At 38.6% G+C, this 23,702-nt stretch overlaps 2 protein-coding genes across 3 annotated transcripts in view; both read left to right on the plus strand.

The window, feature by feature from the left end:
- Positions 1–15,119, plus strand: part of LOC142980720 (myotubularin-related protein 13-like) — a 56,897-nt gene extending 41,778 nt beyond the window's left edge. Inside the window, exons 4-12 of one of the 2 annotated variants that reach the window (XM_076126278.1) lie at positions 10,471–10,587; positions 10,897–11,116; positions 11,474–11,715; positions 12,104–12,354; positions 12,805–12,996; positions 13,336–13,444; positions 13,670–13,803; positions 14,100–14,211; positions 14,848–15,119. In XM_076126278.1, the coding sequence (XP_075982393.1) occupies positions 10,471–10,587; positions 10,897–11,116; positions 11,474–11,715; positions 12,104–12,354; positions 12,805–12,996; positions 13,336–13,444; positions 13,670–13,803; positions 14,100–14,211; positions 14,848–15,036 (1,566 nt within the window). In that variant the 3' untranslated portion in view covers positions 15,037–15,119. The remainder of the gene's footprint in view (positions 1–10,470; positions 10,588–10,896; positions 11,117–11,473; positions 11,716–12,103; positions 12,355–12,804; positions 12,997–13,335; positions 13,445–13,669; positions 13,804–14,099; positions 14,212–14,847) is intronic. The other variant, XM_076126279.1, reaches the window with a different exon arrangement.
- Positions 15,120–16,083: 964 nt separating this feature from the next.
- The window catches only part of Sbf (SET domain binding factor), a 34,955-nt gene continuing 27,336 nt past the window's right edge, over positions 16,084–23,702 (plus strand). Inside the window, exon 1 of the mRNA XM_076126267.1 lies at positions 16,084–16,208. The gene's annotated coding sequence lies outside the window, so the exon portion shown is untranslated. The remainder of the gene's footprint in view (positions 16,209–23,702) is intronic.

Raw genomic sequence — 23,702 nt, forward strand, 5'->3', positions numbered from 1 at the left:
CATTTGATTGAACGTTTAAGTGTTGTAGTTCTTCCTCTATATTCGACATGAGAGTAAATGGAATATCATTTTAAATTTCGTCATAGCGTACAAACAGGCCATTTGCTGGCTTATCAAACCTCCCGTAAAAACACCCGGTTTAATATACGGCTCTACAGTGTGAAATATGTAAAATATAAATGCGAAAGTTAATAACTTGGTACCCAATCATGCAATAACCACTAAACGAATCCTGGTTAGTAGGTACATAGATTGTTTATAACCTGGATTAACACATAATTTGGGCCAGAGCTAGTAATATCTACAAATACATTTCAAACCCCATGAAACGAACTAACATAATACTAACATCTTTAGAACTACTACTTTTTGTGCACGACTTGATAATTTTAGTGGGTATGCCTCCTCCAATTATAACACAATACGATCTTGTTGTGGCTTGAGTTTTTATTCGTAGATATAATTGAATTGAGCTGTGAGGCCCTCGTTATGGGTGTAGAAATAAAATGGTCGTAGCTTTTGATCTAGTTCACTTTACTTAATATTATGTGTTAAATGAAAAGTTTATGGTAGGAATAGCGTCCCGCCCAGATTTGGCACGGTTCAAAAAGTTAATTTGCCTAAAATAAATAAAAATAATAAATTTAACCCATTTATGTCCCACTGCTGGGTAAGGTCTCCTCCCGTAATGAGGGAGGGGTTAGGCCTTGAGTCCAATTTGCCTAAAGCCTTTAAAATATTTATACATGAACATTTCTTTGGAATTTCTCTATCTATTAAAAACCACATCAAACCCGTTGCGTAGTTTTAAAGATCTAAGCATACGAAAGCGACTTTGTATTATACTACGAAGACATTGTTCGATAGTTTATACTGGAGGTCAATTGAACGATAGAAGTTAATGAAAGTCTACGATTGACAGTGAAGCCATTGGTTACACCCTATATTGTTAATCATTCACCATGCTTCTGATTACGTAGAAGAATCAAAAGGTTATTTTTTGCACCACCCTGTCTTTTAATCAAATGTTCATATGTCCATCAACATACAGTTTAATAAACCAAATGTTTCCCGCTTATTTACATCCATGGAAAACAAACTAAATGGCCTTGTAAAGCCGCAACTATTTACTACTACATACTCCAAATATTTCCCATTTACCGGACATGCAAGCACCACAAAGTGCCTACTGATTCCACAATCCACACACAGGTGTGTACATAATAATATATCGTGATATATACGCCCTGTTTGAACAGCCACCGATTACAGTTATCGTACTGTGAAATAGCACTGGCTTTCTGACTTAGTTTGCATACGATTCTGAATGTAGTATGAATTAGTTGGTGCAATTTTTGATATCAGTTGACAGATAATATTATAATGCAACGGGTCTTATACGCGATTGAAAATTTAAAGGTTAGGATACCTTATTAGAACCGGCAAGTCAACAAATCCGCGATAGCTGAGCACTTGTTGGAAGCAGGAACCAATCACTGGATCGAGCTACATCAACCCCGGGTCCTCTCCACAGATCGTCACTATTACTCCAGGATAGTACGAGAAGCGGTTGAAATCAAAAAACATACCAATTTCAACCGTGAAGAGGGATACCGTTTATCATCTACGTGGAATCCTGTCATCAGCAAGTGCAGCCGTCGCCGGCATGACGTAACGCGCCAGTGTAAAGACGTCGTTAGTGTTGTGTGTCGAAGTACCGACAATTCCGAACAATGTACACTAAGTGAAAACCAAGTGAGGGTAGGCGTCGAAACTCGCGCCGCAAGAAGACGACGCTTAGCAGCCACATCAGTCAGCTCGTGACCACGGTCGTTGTAATGCGATCGAAACGTCGGGCAGCAAATAAGGTATCCTAACCTTTAAATTTTCAATCGCGTATAAGACCCGTTGCATTATAATATTATGTGTACTAGTCGCGAGAGTTTAAAAACATTAATCAGTTGACAGTTTTAGAGGTTTTGTTTGTCACGTGGAATCGACAAATATACAGATTTTTAGACATGAATATCATTAATTTAAAATGATTCAATGTAAACAATATTAGCTAAAGCTAAAGGTTACTTCACTCTCCTCATCTTCTTTTCTCTATCTTCATAGTATAATTCAAATTAAAAATATCCCGGGGAAAGGAACAAACATGAATTTTAGTTGAGCTGTTTCCGCTTTGTTTTGTATTGATAACTGTAGATAGGTTACCGTAAATTGTAGCAGAAAAATACGCACATTTTTATATAAATGAACAGAATAGAAAATATGTTATAGGAGTATGTAAATACTTTTAAAGTCAACATTAGAAATTAGCCGCTAATTGGAAGTAATGTTAACTAATGGATGGCTATTTTCTCGATCGCTGCAACTAATGTTTAGCCATTTGCATTTTGTAATCGCTGCACTAAACTTGCGGTAATGCATGCATGATAAGACGCTAATTATTTATGTTAATATGGTTTAATATGCAAACCACTGAAGCTTGTAAACAAGCAATATTTTGCGACAGTATTAAGGGAAATTGTTTAGTTTTGTTCAAGAGAAAATTGGCTATTAAAATTGCTCGATTGTATTTTTAGATGCAGTGATTAAGAACGGCGAAACGTAATGACAAATTGACAAGAAACTACAGAATATAAAAGATTTTTTGTTTCGATGTCGAGCTATATTTTTGACAAATACATTGGGACCGCCATTTGATTAGAATTGTTATATCTTTTGACTACAAGTAACAATGTTAACTGTAAACAAAAATTGCGTTTCCTGAAAATAATAAAGATTACATACCTACCTCTTCGTAATATTAATCTTTAGTACTCTAGTCACTGAGATTAGGATTCTGGGTGAAGAACCAAAACATTTACGGATACCCAGACTGTCTGCTATAGTTATTAAGGAAACTGACGTCATTTCTTATTAAACCGCACATACACAGTAGTATGTCAAAAGCATAATGGTAGGTATTAAAATAATTGGGTCGTCACACCACTCGCCCCAGTTCCTAGGCTAGACGTAAAAATGTTCATTGTTCTATAAATTGCGCGTCTGTATTTTATGATTTCGAAGGAATTGCGTTTTAGATGTCGCGTACAACCTTGGTACGTGGGAATGTTTTGAGCTAAATGATGTTTTTAGGATGGTTTGTCAATGAAATTGCTGAAATTAAACGATTTCGTCGTCTATTTTTCTGTTCGTTGCAGAATTTTTGGGTTTGTCGTTGTTGTGATATGATTAACTAATTGACCTGTGGTTCTGCTCGCGTTAAGTCAAAAAGGAGATATTTAAGTGTGGTACTGTTATGTCTAACATGCAACGCCGGAATTAAAAAAAAAAACAAAATCATACATATACAAAAGATAAAACTACAATTTTCTTCACTTACGAAATACGTTCTATAAATAATTTACTTCATATAAAAACGTGACTTTTGTCCTTTTTATTTATCCATTGTTAAAACGAGATACGATATTTCGCAATACAATAATCGGCGCAAGTGTCCATTTGCTACTCATACAGTAGCAACTTGGAGTGAACGTGTCGCCTTGAAAGTTTTCGACTTAATGCGCCTTGCGTGGCTGCAGTGCAATTAGATCAGAAGTATATAAACAGTATTTGGTATACGCTTTACAATAATTTAGTATATTTACGAAATACACTTGATTCGTAATAACAATAAACTAGAAGACTGGCCCAACTTCGTCCAGCTATAGTACAATTGTATCCCGTTGTTTCCATTCCCGTGGCATTTTTGATCCCATCGATCCCATACAAACCTTGTCCCGACAGTTACAAACATATTAAAAAGTTATCCAATGTAGTTTTTCAAAAGTTATGCACGTATATTTCGGTGATTCATTTTAATTTCTATAGATAACTGGTAATTTTATCTAAATTCCCGGAATTAGAATGATGTTTCTTGGTGTCCATCGCGCTGGCCAAATGCGGTTCGAGCTTTGAAAGTATCTTCAATCACTGTTTGCAAGTTTCAGGCTATATTTACAGTTACTCAATAACTCGTGACTCTGAACCACGAGGGGCTTATCAATTTTTTACGTTCAATATTTATGCTTTCTTTGCCGTTAATCAAAAGTCTCTCAGTATCGTCCTATTCTGAGTTGCGAAGAAGGAACTACACTTATCCTAGATCACTTCAAAGCTACGAACCATAGGATAGGACTGCCTCCGTGGCGCAGTAGTTAAGGCCGCCACGCTGCTACCGTTGCATCATTGGTGGAGGGTTCAATCCCACACGAAACAATTATTTGTGCGATTCACAAGTAGTTGTTGTGGGTCTGGTTGTACTTTGTGTCCGTTGTTGGTATGTTTGTAAAAGTCCCCGCGACACAAGCAAATCTAAGTGCGGGAGTTGTATTTTAAAAATGTAGAAAAGATATTAGGTACAGTTTAATCTTTTCAAAGGGGGCACCGCCCGGCGCCACAGTCTCGTGCTGCACCCAATTAACACCATAACCAATTTCTCAACATGTTAATGTTTACAATTATCCACATCCCGGCTCTGTATAATTATCTAGAAAAGTTTGTTTACATGCAGAACTGTGTAAGTAAACCGCGCTTTGAACGCAGGAAACGGCGATGGTTAGTGTTGAGTGCATTGTACACAATACAAACGATTTTCACCCTTATATTTATAGCTATACGACTTAGTATTACTTTTGATTCTTTGTTCTAATCAATGCAAGAGATATTCAACTTTATTCTATAGGGAAAATGGTTTAGTTTTCACTGATAACGTGTGATGTATGGTCCACAGTCGGCGTTTACACGTTTTAGTATAAGGTAACACGATCCGAGATTGGTTTTGTGATTAAATTGTGTTGGATCGTCTCGTTCGGAGATTCTGTTTGCCTAAAAGTGTCTTCTGTCGCAAGTCCTATAGGTTAGAGGTTTTTACTACTTGTGTAGCTAGCAAAAGGTATACACACTATAAGAAACGACTAGACTAGGTTTTGATGTATGCAAGATTAAAATTAGACTTACGAGAACTTCCGTGACTACGCTCTGCATATTCCAATATGTGCTATGATAATAATACTGTATTGTATGTTGTAAAGGTAGTAATATAGAAAACTATTCTAGGGTACAATATCACAAGATTTGTATTGAGTTTGTCATATTGGTTGGAACTTTTTACAGGTATTTTTATGTATTTCTTATCACTTTTGTCTATCAGAAAAGTTATTCGTCACTTATCCATAATTTATCCAAAAAGTCATAAATAACATTGATTAATCACAAATTGTACGGATGACTCATAATTTGTCGTGTATTCGTTAGTTAACAACTTGGTGTCAACCAACATAACATGAACGCAAGTAAACATAAGTTTTCTTGAATTACATGTATAACTGTGTTTATTGTATAAATTATGATTTTATATCATCAACGATGTGTTTTAAGCTTGGGTCTTAAAGACAGCGTTTAACGATTTAATGATAATGGCGTTTTCTTTGGATTTACAGACGTTACTGAAATTACGATCAATGTTGTGTAAATGGCCGAAGTCTTGTATTTAGCTAAGCAATAAATTTGTACTCTTAAATATTCGAAAAATCGTGTTCAAGATATTGTTAGATTCATTCTGCGGAAAAACTCTGAAATTATCGTCTTGTGCACTTCGTAAATATTTAACTAGCCAAGCTCAAATTTGGTCGTCAAAAAACGCTGATGCATTTCGAATCGCAATTTTCATTCGTAAAACTCAAATCTTTAACTCTCGATAAGTTCCTAACATTGTCATTTTCCATTCCATTATCATTTTCAACACTGTAAAATCTTCTCAATTGTCGACCATGGAAATGTTTTGCTTCTAATAGCGTTAAATCCTCCGCTAGCATTAGCACCTCCACCTGAATGCGATTAATTGATCCATTAGCGGCATTCACTCGCGTGCCGTGTGTACATCAATTAGTTATGTTATGTTAACAATGACGGTGCTACGATTATTGAACACTGTTTAGTGCTATGTGATTTATTGTACCTATTAGTTGAGGTCTGTGAAGACTATTGGTGGTTTGGAGATTTACTCTGTGTTACTTTCAGACAAAAATAACGTTATTTTTATATTGAATTGTATATGTGTGTATCTTTATTCTGTGTTTTTTAATTAGCTTATTTCTGTGTCCCGAGCAAAGGCCCCTCTTTCGGATTTCTGTTACAACAACGACTACTACAACACTGTTGCAAAAATGTGAAGGGACTACTTTGCTTTTGCGTAAAGATACAAATGTGACACCTCAAATAGGTACTTACTAACTTCCATTAAAAAAAAATACTTGTAGAAAGACAAAGAAAAATGTCTTGACAAACTTTCTTAAACTAACAACCAGCAACCGATCGTAAAGAAGGAAGAAAATAGCAGAATACTAAAACACAACGCCTAGTCATATAGAATGATGAACTCTACTTTTCTTTCATCATAAGAAAGAAAAATTGTTGTTTTTGTAAAGTGTATTTCTTGTTGGAGATCCATAATAAATAAATAAATAAATAAATAAGCGTCCAAAATTCTGTACAGGATAAATGAACAGAGGTTCGGTCCCAAGGGAGAGGCTTCAATTTAAAAAGAAGCTGTTCAAGGGATGTTTCCTCATCGCTTCTCAACTTAATGACGTAGTTCCTTATTTTTAACTTAATGAAAATCTTACGTGCCCCTTACATCATTAACGATAAAGAAAATAAAGTATAATTAGTTTTTTTCCCTTGAGTCCGCCTTATTTAAAAAAAAATGAATCGTGGAATTAAAATTGCTGAAAATAATAATTAAACGATTTCTTGTAACAATGAATAATATGGACTTTCCTGAAAAAAGTAATAATAACGTCAAACTAGAGGTATACTACGTATATTTCAGAAAGTCAGTGCGTATATTGAGTATCATTCATTCTCATGGAATAAACTTCGGCGAACACTATCTCCAACCTATAGTTTAAAAGTCATCCTAACTATGATTTTAAATGCCAGCATCCTCTGATGTTTCGCCTATATACAATTTAGACTTTATAGTGTACAATGGCAATTTACGATTCCAGAAGGCGAACTGATGAAGCCGTAACCTAAAATCATGCATATTCTGGCGTCCCGGATTTTGCAAATTAGCCACTGTATACAAAAACAATTTACTTAAACCACACACGTTATGACGAAATTCTATCCTTCTCTTCTTATCCGTATTCTTATTGTAACCTCTCGTTACCTATTGACCTATGTAAGTATTGGGGTTCACAAGTCGTTGATCCCGTTTCACTACGATATTTGGCAACCACTGCTTGTCTTTTGTTTTACAAGGCTTTTGTCTCCCTTTGACCCGGATACCCCACAGGGTGGTGTGTGAAATAAGAGCCCGCATGGGTGTCCTGATTTAAAGCTTCCTTTGAACTCGTGATGGATTTGTTTGTATGTTTGTGCAAATGCTGCTTTGTTGTATCTGGAGGTGTTAGCCTCTTGAAGTATTTTTCGAAAGCGTCCTTGATCAGTTGATTTTTTAAATAGTTTATTTTATTTACCTCGTTCTGTAGCTGGTCGTCCCTTTTAAAACTTGGGATCAGAGATCGCAGCCAACTTATCCATGGTAATAATTGGATGATATCGTCGCATTTTAATTATTCAAAAGTCTTAAGCGTAGAATATACAATGCATTTTACCAATTATACTAAAGGATATAAACAAAGAAATCCGTTTTCGGATTCTTCAAAAGCAAATATTTTTCAAAGTTTCCATACATTGTTAACCTCAAGTTCACTTCACTAAGAACTCAATGGGGATTAAACCTTACTTCAGAACCACTCGGAACACTCGAGAACCAAGGATTTTCATTTTGTATGAATCTTTAAACCTTTTGTGAATACCCTCAAAGTGTTCTGTGTTTTCTGAAATTCCCTTTTATCGTGTTTTTCGTAATAAATGGAGCTTAAATTATGGTAATTGTTTCTAACACGGAAGCCGTCGAAGTGAGTGTTTTGATGTCGACGCAACTTTGCTTTTGATTTTATTAAAATTTATTGTTTTACTCGAATGTTTTTGGCGTTTATAATCCTTCAAATTTTGATTTATTTTGGTGTTATACCGACCATACACGCTCTACCTTACGTAGTATGTTATATAAGAATGAAATACTAACATGATACTACCTAGCAATCTCTTGGTCTACCTGTAATGGAATACATTCACATTGGTAAAGCTTTTGGTAGACCACATCATGTATCCCAGTATACTTTTTACCAAACCTTTTTAATTTGAATCAACTTAATTATGCCAACCCTGTCACAGCATGTTTTGATTGATCGTTTTCCGATATGACCTGTGTTTTAATTGACTTTTTGCACCGCTTTTTTGTATTTCGGACGTGTCACGTTTAATTCATTATTCCATATCAAATCGTATGACTTATACATAGAGAGTAAGTTTACTTTCGGCAAGATGGCCTGCCTGCGCCAAAACGCCAGACCAAAGACCGTCCTGAATATTTTTGATTGCGTTATTTCATCGTATTATATTAGTTATCGTTAATAAAAGCTGTTAAGTACAGTTACATTAAAAGTGACGCAATAAGATACTTGACTAATATTTACCGACGGCATGTGTTCAAACAAGTCCACATTAGCTTCTCATGTGTGGTCTTTTATTCACGTGGATTTACCTTGTTTGTTTATGAGTTAACACTTAGTTAGTAGTTATTATGGTATAACGATCTATTTATAGAAATTCTCAAGTCTCTGATTAAAATAGTTCAGTTTCCTTCCTTTTTCATTCCTTATAATTAGTCTAGTCTATAACTGAAGCATAATATAATGTACACAATCTTATAAATTGTGATGATTTCTTTTTCTTTGGCCGTCTTTAACGTAAATACAGCCGAACTAATAGAGTATAGTTTTGGAAAGATACTAGACTGTATCCAAGTAAAGAATAATAATACATTACTTTTCTTTACGGGTAGAATAGAAAAATTGGTAATATATAAAACAAACTATCTACGTAGTAAAAGCTCCAACGCCTATGGTTTTGTCTCCCACATAATATTCCAGTCGCCGGCTTTTCATCGCTCATACAGGCTGCTATAAAGTTCCCTGAGCAAAAAACCTCTTGTGTACAGTGTCGCAGTGTCGAACTCATCATTATTATGATTGCGTTGCTTCCGCGTCGCCGGCGGAAGCGGCGCCGGCGACCTGCGATTAGCTCACTGCTAACTGCTAACCTTATAGTATTGGTAGTAGAAGATGTGGGATTATTTGTTATTGTAGATCTTTTCACAAGAAGCACAGGAACAAATAAACCGTACTTATACTATAGATGTGGTAATAGCACTCACAAAATTCTTGTCAGTGCATAGATGCGTGTTAAGTACCTCTATCTACAGTCTTATTGTGCATTATCTTGAACTATTTTAGGTTTATGAGATATCCTAGAAGCTGCCAGTAATTCTTGGGGTGGAAGCTTATCCGTTGCCAACCCGTTCGTTGATATATACGCAAAAAATATCGATTTACTTCGAATACGCAGAAGTAATCGCCATGCCCTATTTAAAAATTAAATATGAGTGCATTTGTTCAGCTCGGATACTAGGTATCGTAAACTGTATCGATATTCCATTTATCGATAAGCACTCGAGTTTTATCAATAAGTGCTTTAATGTCCTTCGGAATAATCTCAAAAGTAATGCATTATTTATAGTTTTACTATTATTACTTTAATATAAGAGTAGTTTCATAACTTCCATATTTAAATGTGCCGTACATAAGATAGGGTACCAAACATCGCTTAAATATTTTCAAGTATATATTTTTACTAGTCTTATTCATAAATATCTTTTTAACATACCAACTGATTTGCCTGAAAATTCCTCCTTCTACATATTTATTTTTTCTACACATAATGTATCCTGAATTCAATATCATATTTCAAAAATTCATCTATCATATTTTACAACGTTTTACAAATTCAATTGCGGCGTAAGTGTTACGTTATAAAATATGTTTATTGCGTGTCTAGGGCCATCATACGACAAAATGAAATTTCGTCTGCGCCCGCTACACCCTCGAACATCCCCCAGGGGGGTGGAGAGGGTATCAAAAAATCTCATTTTACATTTTAATAACACCACGCTTTGGTTTAATTCTGCTGGTTATGGCATGTTTTATGATAGTTATTATGGTTTTCAACATGAGATAAAAAACTGAGTAATTTTGAAATTCTGCCTTTTGTTTTGAGGTTTTGCTTATTTGGTTCAATATAAGAATGATCGTGAAGAGGCTGGACAGTTGTAGTGATATAACAGTTGGGCCTTGTTCTAACAAGTTCATACTATAGGAAGAATTTCTATTTTCTTTAGGCTATCGGAATGTCCCGTTGCTAAATAACCTTCCTTTTGACTTATACCGCCCTGCTGTTTTCCATTAACATTTTTCGATATATGAATTAATTTATTTTCTTCTTTGTTCCCAGGACGAAGAGTCACTGGAGTCCTCTCGGCCGGTGTCGAACATCACTCATCACAGCATCATGTACGCGCCCAAGTGTCTCGTCATCGTCTCCCGCCAGGACTACATAGACACCTTCAGAGTAAGTACAATTTATATACCCAGTGTTGTACAAAGGTTTAGACCCTGTAACAAAAGTTCCTGTTGATTGAGTTTTTCTGCTAAGCGATTGTGAAAGATATCCCGGAGTACCAAAGTTTGGTTCATCAGAGGTCCGTTACTAAAAGATTGCATGAGACGTCCAGTCAGGCTTGGTGCAGATAACACTACCTACTGGATTTTCTGTCATGTCTAGAAATTAGAATACAGCTAGCAAATGGACATTACCTGTGTCCACCCTTTTCATCAAATGATATCTATTGTAGCTAATTAAATACCTTTCTGTTTACAGAATTGCCTAGGAATAATCTACACAGTATGGGTGGAGAACCTAGGTGTACCTCTAGAGACGTTGGTCGGTAACCTGGTGGGCGGCGTGCTGGTGCCGGACGCGGGCGGGCCGCAGGTCCGGTTCAGCATCGGCGCCGGAGACAGGCAGGCGCTGCAGCCGCCCGCCGCGCCGCCCATGCCTGTTACACACACCGCTGTTTATATGCTGCTTAGGTTACTTGGTAAGGAGTTTGCAAACTGTTGAAATTACTGGTGAAGAAGTTTTTTTGACCTGATGACTTTCACGCGTATTTTTCTCAATGGCACCATGACGGCTGCGATTTTAAAAATATTGTTATGGACTTTTTAAGCAGGGTAACTGGTTAATTCTTAACAAAAAGTTAAACATTTTGAAATATTTCAACTTGTCTTGAAATGGCTGCCTGTTTGCTAATTGTGAATTACAAGTTGTTTGCTGAGTCTTCATCTCAGTAGACATGCTCAATGTTTTACCCATTATCAAAATATTTCTAGATACCTATACTAATCATTATCGCGTATAAAAATGTGTAATTAACCTAACTTACTCTTCATTCCAGGTATCCACAACTCCGTTACCCTCTGGTGCGCAGTGATGAGCGAGCACAAAGTCCTCCTCGTGTCTCTGGCAGCCGCGCGCCTGGCGGCCGCGTGTCGCGCCCTGGCCGCGCTCATGTTCCCGTTCCGTTACGCGCACGTGTACATACCGCTGCTGCCGGCCGGCCTGGCCGAAGTGCTCGCCACGCCGACGCCTTTCCTCATTGGAGTGCATTCCAGTTTGAAGGAGGAGGTGTCAGAACTGGTAAGTTAAATTATTATGGTGGTATTACGAAATGTGACTTGCTCACACTTTCGGTTGATTTTTACACGATATGCTGTAATGGGCCAAATACTTCCGAAAAGACACTACTAGACGATGATTGTTAGTGTAAAAGAAGCAATTTCCGATTTTTAACCCCTAAGTCTTCCACTGTTGACTGTAGTCGGAGAAATGGAGGCGTGTGTACGTAGAATTTAAGCACCAGTTTAAGTAGCAATAGCAAGACGTCATGTACAGAGTTCTTCAGTGATTAATATACACAGTACTTTATTTTTAAACCCACTTGTTTAGTCTATAAAAATGAATAACAAGTACTAATGCAAACATTATACAATATACAAAAACTATATTTATTATGTTTTTCTTCCAGTTGGACGTAATAGTAGCAGACTTAGACGTAGGATCTCTACACATACCGGCTGGTGTGAACATTCCCCGTCCGGAAGGCAAGCTGTTGTCTTCGCTGCAAGAGGCCCTGGCGCTCGTGCTGCAGCCGGAGCTGCGGTCTGCGGACTCGGCCTTCGCCCCGCCACCACCCGCGTCGTCACTGCCACATATGCTGGATAAGGAGATCAGAGCTGTGTTTATGAGGACTTTGGCGAAGTTGTTGCAGGGATATAGGTACGAAAGATAGCTAGCATTTGGATAAAAGTTTATTTATTACACGAAACGTGGAAGTTATTTTGTCATATTACTTTTTAATTGATTATTATTGTAAAATAAATAAAACAAAGCTATTTATTTTATGCGTGTAGCATCTCAACATTTTTTTTGTTTCCGTAATTTTATCAAGCTACGAATGGAATACAACATCTCTTTGATCAAGACATAAAATACTGAAATCATTTTCGTAATAATGAAAATATCAAACCATCTGCAACAATATGTATAAGTATAATACATAACTATATAATAATATATTGTCTAATGTAATTTTCGGTTGGAGTGTAGTAACTGCTCTATTTATTTATTTCTACCACATTATTTAATTCTAAATGCATCTACTATTCAGTCAAAATACATGATATATTCTCTCAAATATTTCACTCACAATTTCTTCTATATTTTCAGGCACTGTCTAACAATAATCCGCATCCACCCGTCCCCCGTACTAACATTCCACAAGATGGGTTTCCTGGGCGCGCGCGGTCTGTCCGCGTGCCAGTTCGCTGTACGTCTCCTGGACTCCATGTTCTTCAACGGACTGGTGGCTGAGCGCGGTCCGCCATGGAGGGCTACGGATATATGGGATGAACTTGTGCAGTGAGTATCCTATCTTTTTAGTAACCCTAAAGCTTGAATTATGAATGCGAAAGTTCGAAAAGGATCGATATTATGTAAGTTTCTCTTTAACGAAATAACTATTCAACGGTTTTTAACGAAATTTTATACATGTACAGATAGTTAGTTAGTTAGTATAACCTAGAATAACATAGTGTACTTTTTACCATTGAAATTTTTTTGTGTCTCATGTCGCGGACGGAAGCTACTTCGTACATACATGAAATCACTCATCTACTTTGATTTTTTGGAATATACATTTTTGGCATAGTTGTATTTGAAATAGAAAATTATTTATACGCTAAGTATTTTGTTTTTCAGAAATTTACCCGAACAACTTAGGTTAGAAGCTCTAAATCCCGAACTGGAGTTGCAACATATACAGGATCTAGCGATGCAGTTACACCTAAACGAAAATCCTAATCCACAGGTATGTACAGTACCTAGTATATTGATAAGAAAGACTATATACATAATTGACTGTAACTTTTGCCTATCCATGCACTGCTTTTTTTTTTAAATAACATCACCGTTACAAATACTGACCGTAAAAATCATCACAAAACTAAACACAACCGTTTTTTTTATGTCATTGAAACGACGCTGTTTTTATTATATTAATTATAGTGATTTATATTTTTATGTTATTCCTCAGGCCTTCCAGCAGCGTATCCTCCGTCCCCCCGAAGGAGCATCATCTCGTATCCACCAGCCCCCCCTCCCCCCACTGGACGCTGCCCGCGTGCGTGACGTCATGCGCGAGGTGCAAGCTAGGACTAGTCAAACCAAGTATGATGATTTACGTTATATTCCTTTTAAGATACAACATTTGATTTTAAGTACCAAAACAGCATAGTTTATTTTTTCGCTAAACAGGCAGGTGCCTTTCGTATGTGGCTTTGGAGGTTATTGACCTGCGGCTATTATGAGCATAATCTAAATCTCTTCTGAATTTAAATGACTTTTATGATTAACAGATTATCGTCTACGTGCTTGAAATTTCTTTATATTAAAACTCACTTGATACTTATTTGTATATTGGTGTGAGAGTTGTGTACTAATGATCAATCAATTTTGTATTACAGATTATCGGCATTACGGCCACCACAAGCTCGCATAGTTCCACCCGCGGCGCCGCCTACTGGAGCTACGGAATACAATCATCTATTGCTCACAAATTCTGCTCGACGTCTTGAGGTGTGTACCACTAGCCGTCTTTACAAGTAGCAGCAATATTATTTTGGCCATTTATTACCTACGTGTTGAAGTTTTGGCTTAGGTTATATTGCCGGTCGCTTGCTGATCGGGCTTGTGTAAATGGTTTATTATGTGTATAGATTTTGCCATCGGGCTGTGAGCTGATTATACACTGTGCCTGCATAGCTAGCACTCTATTTCGTGTCGTTAAACTCTTATGGTATCAGTCGAAATCAGGCGAAACATTTTGTGTGCGTGCGTGCGTGAGTCGCTTCGTTCAATGATGAAATTGCATCTTTTGATACCTTTTTTCATCAATAAAAAGTTCGGTGTCGAAACGATCCATCGACACGCGTGCGTTACGCGCGGACGACGCGTAGCTACTGAACGCACCGAAGACGCGTCGTAGTAACACAACCGTACGGCGACCGCGCGAATTCATATTCCGGCGGTCGAGTGGCTACCGCGCGGAGTTATGTGAACGTTCGGTACGATTCCATGTTATATAGAACCGCGCGGTCGCTCCGCACAGATTCCGCCGTGTCTGAACTAGCCCTAGAGGTTGAATTTGGATTAAATATTTAATTTATCTTTACTACATTTTATTGCTGTGCATTAACCACTTGGATGGCACAGGTGTTGCGGTCATGCATCGCGGCGATCTTCGAGTGTCGGTACGCGGACGCGCGCAAGTCGTTCCCCGGCGTGCTGCGGGCACTGCGAGCCCCCGGCGCCCGCCACGCGCTGGTGCGCGACCTGGCCGCGCGCCTGCCCAGCAACAAGCACCTGCTGCACCACCACCAGTTCGAGCTCGTCGTCAGGTAACACTACAGCTATAAGTCGTTCCCCGGCGTGCTGCGGGCACTGCGAGCCCCCGGCGCCCGCCACGCGCTGGTGCGCGACCTGGCCGCGCGCCTGCCCAGCAACAAGCACCTGCTGCACCACCACCAGTTCGAGCTCGTCGTCAGGTAACACTACAGCTATAAGTCGTTCCCCGGCGTGCTGCGGGCACTGCGAGCCCCCGGCGCCCGCCACGCGCTGGTGCGCGACCTGGCCGCGCGCCTGCCCAGCAACAAGCACCTGCTGCACCACCACCAGTTCGAGCTCGTCGTCAGGTAACACTACAGCTATAAGTCGTTCCCCGGCGTGCTGCGGGCACTGCGAGCCCCCGGCGCCCGCCACGCGCTGGTGCGCGACCTGGCCGCGCGCCTGCCCAGCAACAAGCACCTGCTGCACCACCACCAGTTCGAGCTCGTCGTCAGGTAACACTACAGCTATAAGTCGTTCCCCGGCGTGCTGCGGGCACTGCGAGCCCCCGGCGCCCGCCACGCGCTGGTGCGCGACCTGGCCGCGCGCCTGCCCAGCAACAAGCACCTGCTGCACCACCACCAGTTCGAGCTCGTCGTCAGGTAACACTACAGCTATAAGTCGTTCCCCGGCGTGCTGCGGGCACTGCGAGCCCCCGGCGCCCGCCACGCGCTGGTGCGCGACCTGGCCGCGCGCCTGCCCAGCAACAAGCACCTGCTGCACCACCACCAGTTCGAGCTCGTCGTCAGGTAACACTACAGCTATAAGTCGTTCCCCGGCGTGCTGCGGGCACTGCGAGCCCCCGGCGCCCGCCACGCGCTGGTGCGCGACCTGGCCGCGCGCCTGCCCAGCAACAAGCACCTGCTGCACCACCACCAGTTCGAGCTCGTCGTCAGGTAACACTACAGCTATAAGTCGTTCCCCGGCGTGCTGCGGGCACTGCGAGCCCCCGGCGCCCGCCACGCGCTGGTGCGCGACCTGGCCGCGCGCCTGCCCAGCAACAAGCACCTGCTGCACCACCACCAGTTCGAGCTCGTCGTCAGGTAACACTACAGCTATAAGTCGTTCCCCGGCGTGCTGCGGGCACTGCGAGCCCCCGGCGCCCGCCACGCGCTGGTGCGCGACCTGGCCGCGCGCCTGCCCAGCAACAAGCACCTGCTGCACCACCACCAGTTCGAGCTCGTCGTCAGGTAACACTACAGCTATAAGTGCCGCACTCAATAACGACAAAACCCATACAAAAAAAAACGCTATTGAATAGATAAACTACCGCTAAATGTACTCAGAAACCGGGCGTTAGAAACTCGTAGCAAGCTGCGATTGCCGGTGAATAAACGGTCTGTGTATTTGAGTAACCCTTGGTTCGATCATTCCGTGACTAGTCGCTTCGTGGTATTTGAATTGAGCGTCTCCGTGCTTCCGGAATTCACGTTAAAAGTTGAACCCAGTGTTTTCAATAAAGTAAACAGACGTCTACCCGTGTCCAATAACTTCGAGCGTTTTAAAGAAGATGAACAAATTCTATATACCAAAAAAAAGGAACATATTGAAGGCCAATCGCGGCTATTACACGCCAACACAAAATGCGGACGAGTTTTGTGGCCGCTATTCAATGTGTGGGTACTTAATTATTGCCACTAGACATTGCCTGATCCAGAGGGAAACAAATAAGAGGCAAAGCATTTAATTGTAAAATAAAAAAGGAAACAATAATTCGGACATCGCACCTCCTCAATTTTGAAGCCGGTGAAAAAAAATACAATGCTATTTAAATACTTCATTATTTATTTCGTCCAGATATTTTCAATTGATCTACCGTTCGTCATCATAATCGTCATCGTCATCATCATCATTTTTCTTTTCATAAGTCAAGTATAACACTATACAGGATAACCGTTCTTTCTCCAAAGTTAAAAACATCACGATTTGATAAGATCCATACATATTGTCATCTTTTAACTCCTCGTAGTTGAATACGTAATCTTTTATAGTGTAGTCTCCCTGTAAACAGATTTATAATTAATATTAAAGTAGAGCAAAAGTCAGTAGGTCTGTCTTCGCAATGAACTGAGAAATTATAAGTTACGTGATTATAACTTTTAAACTCTCGCGTTGCATGTTTAATGTATAATAGAATACGGGAATTAACGCGAACACGCATTTTGCCTTAAAATGCCTAACGTTTCGGCGCAAAATGCAAGGTAAAATGCGTGTTCGCGTTAATTCCCGTATTCTATTATACATTAAATAAGTTACGTAAGTTACATATTGTAACCAATAAACAGATACCTTTTTGACGCAGAGTAAAAAATATAAACGACAGTCGATTTTGTTTATAATTTAGTTTGAAGTTATTTTTAAAATAGAGTTAGGGTTATTCAATAGTCGGCGGCTAAATTTCAGAGGCAATCTACAAATCGCTGATGAGATTCTTTAAAAATAAAACATTAAGTCGCCAACTTTAGTCAACGGGTCGCCGACATTCGTGAAATAAATACTATAATGGAAATATTTCTTCTTATTTTTACTCTAAAAAGCAAGATAGAGTTCATGTTATATTTACCGCTGGTATAGGACAGTCTGGAGGATCAATGCCGGCGGACGAAAGTGCCCTCTCCATATTCTCCTGCGCGTACTGCTTGATCAATCCGCACGCGTTCTCATACATATACTTCTGATAGAGCTTGTAACCACCGTCCACTTTCTTATACGTCTCTATTTCTACCTGAAATAAAATTAATTTTTAATTGCAACATCATTTCAATTTAGGATTGCTATAATAGAACTTTCAGGACAAATCCTTTATGAGGGTGGGATGCTTATGGGCTCGAGTCATTGCTGATTTATTTCGGTTTTATTGTAGGGTAACAACTATGACAACTCAATGGGAACAGCTAGATACGATAGTCACTAAAAGATATTTTTTTTGACGACAAACAATCGTTATAATGGGAACAGCTTGAGAGGACAGTCGTCCAACGATAAATTAATCGTTACGACATAGTGGGAACGCGCCCTAAGGCTTTATTTCTAGTTGTTTCCATCTAGTCCCCATTAGTCGTTACAATCATCAAATTGTGCTAGCGGGTGACTATTACAACACATCAACAAATTTTCTGAGATGCAAGCTTTTTGCCAAATATCACATAAGTCAATACCAGAAAAGTCAAAGTCTCACTGTAGCCCAGCTACGTTACATACAACGAAAAGTGGAGATACCTATTAATTGACCCGGGATTAGGCCCAAAACCTCTTTACTACCTAACACATACCCTACCGCCCAGACAACGACAAACCTAATAAAATGATTTTCACTCACTCCATATTCTTCGTTAATGACTCTCTCAAAGTTGAGATGGCAAGAGAAGCAGTCGTGAGTTCTATTCATCTTCCTACGACTCAGGTCCATCAGTATCTCGTACTGGTCGGCGTCCTCGCATTGTGCCACGTTCGTCACTATCCAACGACCTGATCCCTAGAAATGATATTATTTACATAGGTACTTTATAAATGTGCGACTCGTGGTTTAGCCCTTCACATTACAGGTGGAGGTGAGTAATGGGAAGGATTAAGGGTCAGCAAAGACAGAAAGGAGCGCGGCGGATAGGATTTTATTAACGCACTGGAAAATCAACTTTAAAATAAAGTGCATTCATAATTTTTAGTTTTTCAGTAAACTAGATTTATAAATTACATTTAGTCGAGTAGTCGAGTATTGACAATTTTTTAAAATGTTTTTAATAGAAGTAGTATGTGAAAACGAAAATTGTGCAAAAAGGACTTAAGGATCTTAAAAAAATCACGGAATCATAATGGCTAGCGGTGAAGAACTAATGAATCATAGTAAATTTTATTAAACTTACAATCATATCCCCCAAACAGGCTACCGACACAAAAATACATACTAAAACAAATAAAAATATTATAATCTTCATTTTTCATTCACTAACAACAAATAACAACCACATTTCCATTGTACCGAGTTAAATAGTTGCATATGTTTCATGCAAAAATGCAATAAAAATATTGATTTTATCTCTTCCCTTTGCATATCGGAAGTGAAAACCATTATTATAAAATAACTAGATTATTTGATAGCAATGAGAGTTTTTTTATTGAAATTGCTTTCTATGTTGGCTGTGTGATATGGGCTATCGTAGATAACACTGTGTTCTAGCTAATCTCAGTCCTATAAATTGGAAGTAAGTATAGGATAAATAATGAATATGATGTACCTGCACTATTGTATTGGGGTAAACCTGTAAAAATAGTTGTAAAGATGAATAAATGAATAAAAGTTTTAGTTGCCAGTAAATACAAAAAAATCACGACCTTTTTTTTACTAGAATTGTCAATTAAGACACTATTCACAAAGGGCTATTTCTCTCACTGCCGAGCTATCATATGGATTACCTGTCGATTCATTTCATACAGAACAACCCCATAGCTATTTACTGTAGCCTGTTTTCAAAATCTGTATCCATTCTGGGTTTTATTTAATATAGGGTCTCACCCTATAGGTCAATCAAAACTGGTCAAATTTTAAGCGTTATGGCAGCGATGATTTCCAGTTTATTATTTTGTATTTATTTTGTTCAAACAAACATGACAGTTAGTGTTCATTGCAAGTAAACTCGCCAAACTTTGACGTTTGATTTAGAGAAGCGGACTTTTACAAAAAATAATGAAGTTACAATAAACGATATGCAGAAAGCAATATCAAATATTAATTAATACTTTTATATTATCGAGGTACATATGTGCTATTATAACTAAAACTGTTTTTGCTTATAATTTTATTTACTTATAGATTAGACGTAGAAGTATATATTTTTTAATTTTATTTTAAGGTCCAAAGCATCTTTCGGTTTACACAGTGACCCTATGTGCTATGTTAAGAATCTATTTAGAACTAGAATTTTCCATTGCTCTCCCTGGCTTGCTAATTTCCACATCGGGCAAGGCAGTTGATCATAGCTTTAAAATCAAGTTTAATATTCGATCTTAAACCACCCCACAGAAAGTTTACATGTTTTTACGGGTTCTTACTACGGTAAAAAAAAACTCACTATCATGAATTTGAAACAAAAGCACACATTATCATAAGCACAAATAATAATATTATGTTCATTTTAACTTTCAATACAGCTTTCACTGAAGTTCAAAAAGTAATGTACTTTCCCCAGTGGAAAAAATGGCTGAGCGTGATCTGTGAACATTGACCGAAAATAGTTTATATTCTAATAATGTTTTAGATGGTTGATGGAATAGTTTCGCATTTTGTGCAAGTAGTTTGTTGCAAACCGCCGATTTGTTTATTACAAATTGTATGCCAAATGAATCATCTAAGAATGGTAAAAACGTTTTACGATCAAAATGTATGATGTAATTTTTTAAGGGGTATTTGCTCGACCACAGAGAATAAATCCATTGAAAAAATATTTCAAAGCTATACTTTAATAAACTTTTTGATCATATTGTATGTTCAACATAACGAATTCATGCGGTAGGATTAAAACCCACAGCCTTTTGACTACTAGGCCATCATCACATCTTTAACCCTTACAAAATTAAAGGCTTAGAAGAGGACTGGCAAGACAAAAAGCTGATTCAGGAGTAGGAGGAATGGGCACAAAAAAATATCAATAATACAATATGTACTGTCTTAAAGACTTTATTTGCAACGATCAGTCCATGAAACAAAACGTCAACATTCTATTAATCTCTACTCAAATCTGAGGAACATTTTGTTACACGATATCTTTTTGCCGCGTTGCATAAAGTAGACAAGCGCTTTGAAAGACCCGTACAGACCCAACTCGTTTATCTCCTTGTAGTTGAATATAAAATTTCTTATATGATGGTCACCCTGGAAACAATATTAAATAAATTTAATAGTATAGGTTTAAACCTATCTAAAACCAGATCTTAAAAGTAAAAGTCCTTAACCCAAAATTGGCCAGGGTCGAAGACTCAAAGCCTAACTCTACTAACGCCTCCCTCATTCCGGGAGGAGACCCTTGTTGAAAGCGTCTACCTTCCACGGATTAAAATCTATTCGGTATCGCGATTCTCTTCAGTCGGTAATACCGAGTATTCAGAGTTTGACATTTAATATACACTACCAAAAATAGTTACTATCGCGCCCGATAGAGGCGCTGTTCATATTTTCATTCGAAACTTTTCGATTTTTAGCTGGTTTTGAATCGAACTGCTGTTTATGTGAAGTGAATTAGTAAAGTTAGTAAGGAATATTACCGCTGGTAAAGGACAGTTTGGTGGATCAAGACCTGCCAGATTTAATGCTTTCTCCACGTTACCCCTGGCGTATCTGTTGAGGAAACTGCACGCGCTTTCATCTGAGAACTGTTGTATGTACCGGTAGCCGCCGTCGCCTTTCTTGTATACGTCTATATGGATCTGGAAAATATTAGAATCGTGATTTTATTGATGAATTGTGTCAGTTTGGTTATTTAAGTGTTAGAGACAGACAAGCTGACATATCTGCGCATTTATAACATAAGTATGGATATTTTCAGACCATAAAGGCTGTACTTACACCGTAGTTATTATTAACTTCGTCCTCAAAGTGTAAGTCTAAGTCGAAGCAATCGTGAGTTCGGTTCATTTTTCTTCTTGTGATGTTACCGTACCATTTGTATTGGTCTGCGTCGTCGCACTTCATCACGTTCTCTACCAACCACATCCCTGGACCCTGAGGAAGTTGAAGGGTAACTTTGAATATTTCATACATGCAGTCTGTAGCATTTGTACTGTCACACAACAAACTACTGTTAGTTTATTGACAATCGGTGAAAAGGTGTTTCACTCTCTTTTTTAACTGCTCTTTTTTGAGAAGGTTAGGATGATTTGATGTTTATTACCCCGTCTCCATAATCCCCTTCGCATGTTTCCATAGCAATACATGTAACGTACACGGACGTGCACGTATACGTTCGTACGTAGTCGTTATACGCCGAAAATATTGATTTATAGGTCAGTACTTACAAGCAAAAATCCGAAGCATCGCACAGATACAAAGGCACCGGTTATCACCGTTAAAAATAAAGTCACGTGCATTCTCGCCCCTATAACAATGTCAAATGCGGTTCACTTGTAGTCACTTAAATAACGTGATCCTAACATGTGAGAGCGCTATCATAATTTAGATTTTATCAATCTGCATGGATCGGAAGTTGAATACATATTATTAATTCCTAGATTAATTATAGGAGAAGCTCTTAAATTGCTTAGTGATGGAGGGGTGAGGTATATGTTCTTTTCTGACGCAAGCTGATGTATGTCACACGAACAATACTGTTGGTGAGAGGCTTGTTGCTGCTCTCTCGTTAGTAACAGAAATGTTTAAAATATCGTTTATGTATTTGTCTGTGTTTAGTAGCACGGTTTAAGCTTATCGTATTTTAAAATATCACACTAGGTTACTTAAGTCTCGAGTTTTGTTCTAGATGGTGAGTGAGCTCGACGAATTTAGTACAGACACTTATGGTATCAATCAATCAATCAATCGTTGGCCTGAATACATCTATTGCAGATGATTAAGGTGGCGTCAGGTAGAATTCGTGCACTTTCGTTCGTGGCTGAAAAGGCCTATGCGGGAGTGGCAACCGCGACCACATTTGCGACAGATAAAAGTACCAGAGGAAGATGAGATGGTTGCGGTGCGTTGGTTTCGTAGGACACGTTTCTGGGCTAGGTGGCTGAGCCAGGTGGTATCGTGGGCAGTGATACCGTCAGCTAAGGCATGTCTCTAGGTGTCACGATCGTTAGCTGAGTTCTCCCAGGTTGAATGTTCATGTTTTGAAAGTGCACATGTCTCGTTTTGCACTATCTTTAAAGCGTAACATTGCTTGACGGTTCACCTTTGGAAGTAGTAGACAAATTCTGCTACCTGGGCTCTCTTGTGTCAAACAACATCTCACTTATGGTATAGAGGCTAAGATAAACGTGCATAACTGAATTGAAATTTGTATTCATTTCGAGAATAAGATTTAAAAAAATAGAATTATAATTTTCTTTTTGAGTGATAATATGCTCGACCCATTCCCCCATGGCTGCATGCAGCAACTTTGAAGGGTTTGATTATTACCTTGTTAGAATCTTGACTTCTTTATTAGCGGCGAGAGGATGCAATACCGTAATACGATACGTGAGTAGCTGTGTATGTATTGTATCACGGTCCATCGTAGTCCATCCTAGTACTTGAGTACTCCCTTACTTTTAGGACTGCATATATGAGATCAGGGAAAAAGTATTTTCGCATTGTAGTATGTATGAACTTGTAATAAAATCTCTTTGGCTTCAAGAATCACAAATGAGAACACGGTTCATTAGGTTTCTTTCAGTGAGCTCGTGAGGTACCCAAACATCGAGCTTTTTTGTGTAGAGAAAATATTTTATTACAAGTTCATACATACTATAATGCGAAAAGACTTTTTCCCCGAACTAAAATATTGTAGTGCAGACTAAATGGTTACAAAAGCCTGGTAAATAGAACTCTAGATGGTAACAGCTCTTTTTCATTTTTGTTATTCTCAAATCAAAATATCTAAGTAACATACTGATTTTATTCGTACAACGAAAGACGTTCTCAGCTTTTACCAAAAAATACTGGCTTGATTATTTTCTTTCTTAGACTAAGTCTAACTAGTATGTGTTATTTT

Source organism: Anticarsia gemmatalis, chromosome 18 (assembly GCF_050436995.1).
Source record: "Anticarsia gemmatalis isolate Benzon Research Colony breed Stoneville strain chromosome 18, ilAntGemm2 primary, whole genome shotgun sequence".
In the NCBI taxonomy this organism is placed as follows: Eukaryota; Metazoa; Arthropoda; class Insecta; order Lepidoptera; family Erebidae; genus Anticarsia; species Anticarsia gemmatalis.